This window comes from Sinocyclocheilus grahami, unplaced genomic scaffold (genome assembly GCF_001515645.1).
Source record: "Sinocyclocheilus grahami isolate Dianchi unplaced genomic scaffold, SAMN03320097.WGS_v1.1 scaffold355.1, whole genome shotgun sequence".
Taxonomy (NCBI): domain Eukaryota; kingdom Metazoa; phylum Chordata; class Actinopteri; order Cypriniformes; family Cyprinidae; genus Sinocyclocheilus; species Sinocyclocheilus grahami.
Window position 1 is genome coordinate 1514345 of NW_015505534.1, and position 3024 is coordinate 1517368.

Here is a 3024-nt window from a genome sequence, read left to right on the forward strand (position 1 = left end):
ATCAATTCTGCATGTTATGTAAGACTCTCGCTCGCTCTCGCTCTTTGCTCGCAGTGAGAGAAAGCGTCGGTGAGTCGTGCGCTTCACGCTAGAGTTTACGTTACGCCAAACACAAACACAGGTGCGCTGCGCATCCATTCAAATGAACTGAAAAATATCAGATCGCTTGACGGAGAGTGAAACTCTGAAGCGCTCAGTCAGAGTGTTCTGTGAGTGAAAATATATCTGTGCTAATCATATACTCAGCCTCCAACTCACACACTGACGAGTAAAATCTGAGAATTGATTAGCCATCGGCTGATATTAGACATCATTTAGTCACCCAGAGTGAAGATTTAGTCGCAATATAGAGGATTGACAGTCTATGAGCACGAAGCGCTTAAAACTGCAAAGCACAAAGGGAAGAGAAATTGATGCGTAGTGTATTATATCTGTGCAACAGTTATTGAGACTTTCTTTTAACAGTTTTAAATTTCAGTTACTGTGCAGGTTAAAAACGATTTATAGTCTTTTCTACGCCTGTGTTTTGTTCTCACAGACACCCGGTAGCAAGTAACAAAACATTAAACTCCGGCAAGAAGATAAAGTCCTTTTTGCAAAATCATAGACATGTATTTACAAATCAAGTATAATGGGAACACAGAATGATCTTGGGAGAGAGCTTTACCGAACGCGACCAGGGTTTAAAGACTGAACAAATGACTGACAGCCACAGCGGAGAAAAGAGTTTGTGTGAACTTTAATGTAAGGACTTAAATATTCATATGTAGCTCGCATTAAGCTATCATATGGCTTCAGAAATAACACAGAATAATTCACACACAAAAAAAAAAAATCGGATTTGGATCGGCTCTCTCTGACTGATACCCGATCCGAGAAAAATGGCACTATCGGAGCCGATACCCGATATGAATATCGGATTGGCGCATCCCTAATAATAATAATAAGAAATGTTTCTTGAGAACCAAATCAGTATATTAAAATGATTTCTGAAGGATCACGTGACACTGAAGACTGAACTCATGGCTTTATTTATTTTTTATTGCAAATTAAATTTGACTTTTTTTTTTTTTTTTAAATCCACTTAAGCATTTTCTGCAGCTATGAAGGTAGGAATCATTTTTACAGCATGATTTCTAAAAAGGATTCGTTTGAAATTGCTTTAATTTGGACTCATTTCATTCCGTTTGAGTTCAGCTGAAATATTCACAAATGACCTGTGTGATTATGGGTTCAAGCCCCTCTGATCCCGTCAAAGCTGAACCGCTTTAAACATTAGAAACAATGAGCTGCTTTACCCAGCCTCGAACTTTAGACAGAAGACACCAGCTGCCCATTTTCTCTTCTAAACCTTATGTAGTTATGAAACTATAACTTCCTCTCTTCATATCTCTGACTGCTCATAGTTTATTTTCAGCAAAAACACCTTTAGCAAAAGGTTAAAGTCATAAATTGAAGGTTTCCTAACATGAGTTGCTGGCAAGTCAGCTGAAATGTCATCTGTTTGGCAATTCCTGTATGGAGAAACATGGGTGAAAAGAGTGCAAAAGATAAAGTCCACTGCCCGTCTCTTCTGTTCATCCCACATGGTTTGTTTTGGTGAAAACACTTTCTCTTCCATGGGCTAAACTCTTTGAATGAGTATCAGAGCATGACACGGGCATGTCAGCTGAGTCAGGAGTGTGTGTTTAAGCTTTAACACATGATTCTCTTTTAGAAGGAACTTGAAAAGAGAAAGCACTTGGGAGAAAGCTTTGAACTGAACTCAAAAGCTGTACAAATAAGAAATCGGAAATCCTGTGGCAGATTTTTGCTTTGCTAAGGTTGCAGAGGGGCTGATAAATTCACAGACAGAGCTGTCAAATCTGTGTAGGCTACACAACAGATAAAAGCAAATCTGAGTAATTACAGTGTGCATTGCTTTAGTATGTTCAGTAGCAGTAATAAAGAGGGACACAAACATTGACTGTAGACATCACAGGCCTTTTGAGGGAAACGGTCTATAAATTCATGGATCCGTCCTGTGTGTTTGCAGGAGCAGCCCAAGATCATCGAGCCGCTGGACTATGAGAATGTGGTGTTCCAGAGGAAAGCTCAGATCCACAGTGATCCACAGAGAGACCTGCTGCTGTGGCCAGCTGATGATGTATCAGTGAGTCATTTCACAAGCACATTTCCTGCCGTTTATTTGTTTGACTCATTTTCAAAGTCCTCATCCTTGTGCTGCCACCATATGAATCTGATTTTCAGCTGTCTGTCTGTCTGTCTATTATTATCTGTCATTTTTCATTCTATCTATCTATCTATCTATCTATCTATCTATCTATCTATCTATCTATCTATCTATCTATCTATCCTTTTGCCATTCTATCTATCTGTCTGTCGTTCTATCTATCTATCTGTCTGTCTGTCTGTCTGTCTATCGTTCGCTTTTTCTTTCGTTCACTCTTTTTGTCCTATATCTATCTATCTTTCTGTCTGTCTGTCGTTCGTTCGTTCTTTTTATCTGTCTGTCTGTCTGTCTGTCGTTCGTTCGTTCGCTCTTTTTGTCATTCTATCTATCTATCTACATGTCTATCTATCTATCTATCTATCTATCTATCTGTCTGTCTGTCTGTCTGTTTGTCGTTCGTTCGCTCTTTTTGTCATTCTATCTATCTATCTATCTTTCTGTCTGTCTGTCTGTCGTTCGTTCGTTCTTTTTATCTGTCTGTCTGTCTGTCTGTCGTTCGTTCGTTCTTTTTATCTGTCTGTCTGTCTGTCTGTCGTTCGTTCGTTCTTTTTATCTGTCTGTCTGTCTGTCTGTCGTTCGTTCGTTCTTTTTATCTGTCTGTCTGTCTGTCTGTCGTTCGTTCGTTCTTTTTATCTGTCTGTCTGTCTGTCTGTCGTTCGTTCGTTCTTTTTATCTGTCTGTCTGTCTGTCTGTCGTTCGTTCGTTCTTTTTATCTATCTGTCTGTCTGTCTGTCGTTTGTCGGCTCTTTTTGTCATTCTATCTATCTATCTATCTACATATCTATCTATCT

The 3024-nt window shown here is 39.2% G+C and overlaps 1 protein-coding gene across 1 annotated transcript in view; it reads left to right on the forward strand.

Annotated features, from left to right (window-relative positions):
• LOC107548778 (dedicator of cytokinesis protein 11-like) overlaps window positions 1–3024 on the forward strand; it is an 86165-nt gene that overhangs the window by 6905 nt on the left and 76236 nt on the right. Inside the window, exon 2 of the mRNA XM_016229585.1 lies at window positions 2036–2152. Coding sequence (XP_016085071.1) covers window positions 2036–2152 — 117 coding nt within the window. The remainder of the gene's footprint in view (window positions 1–2035; window positions 2153–3024) is intronic.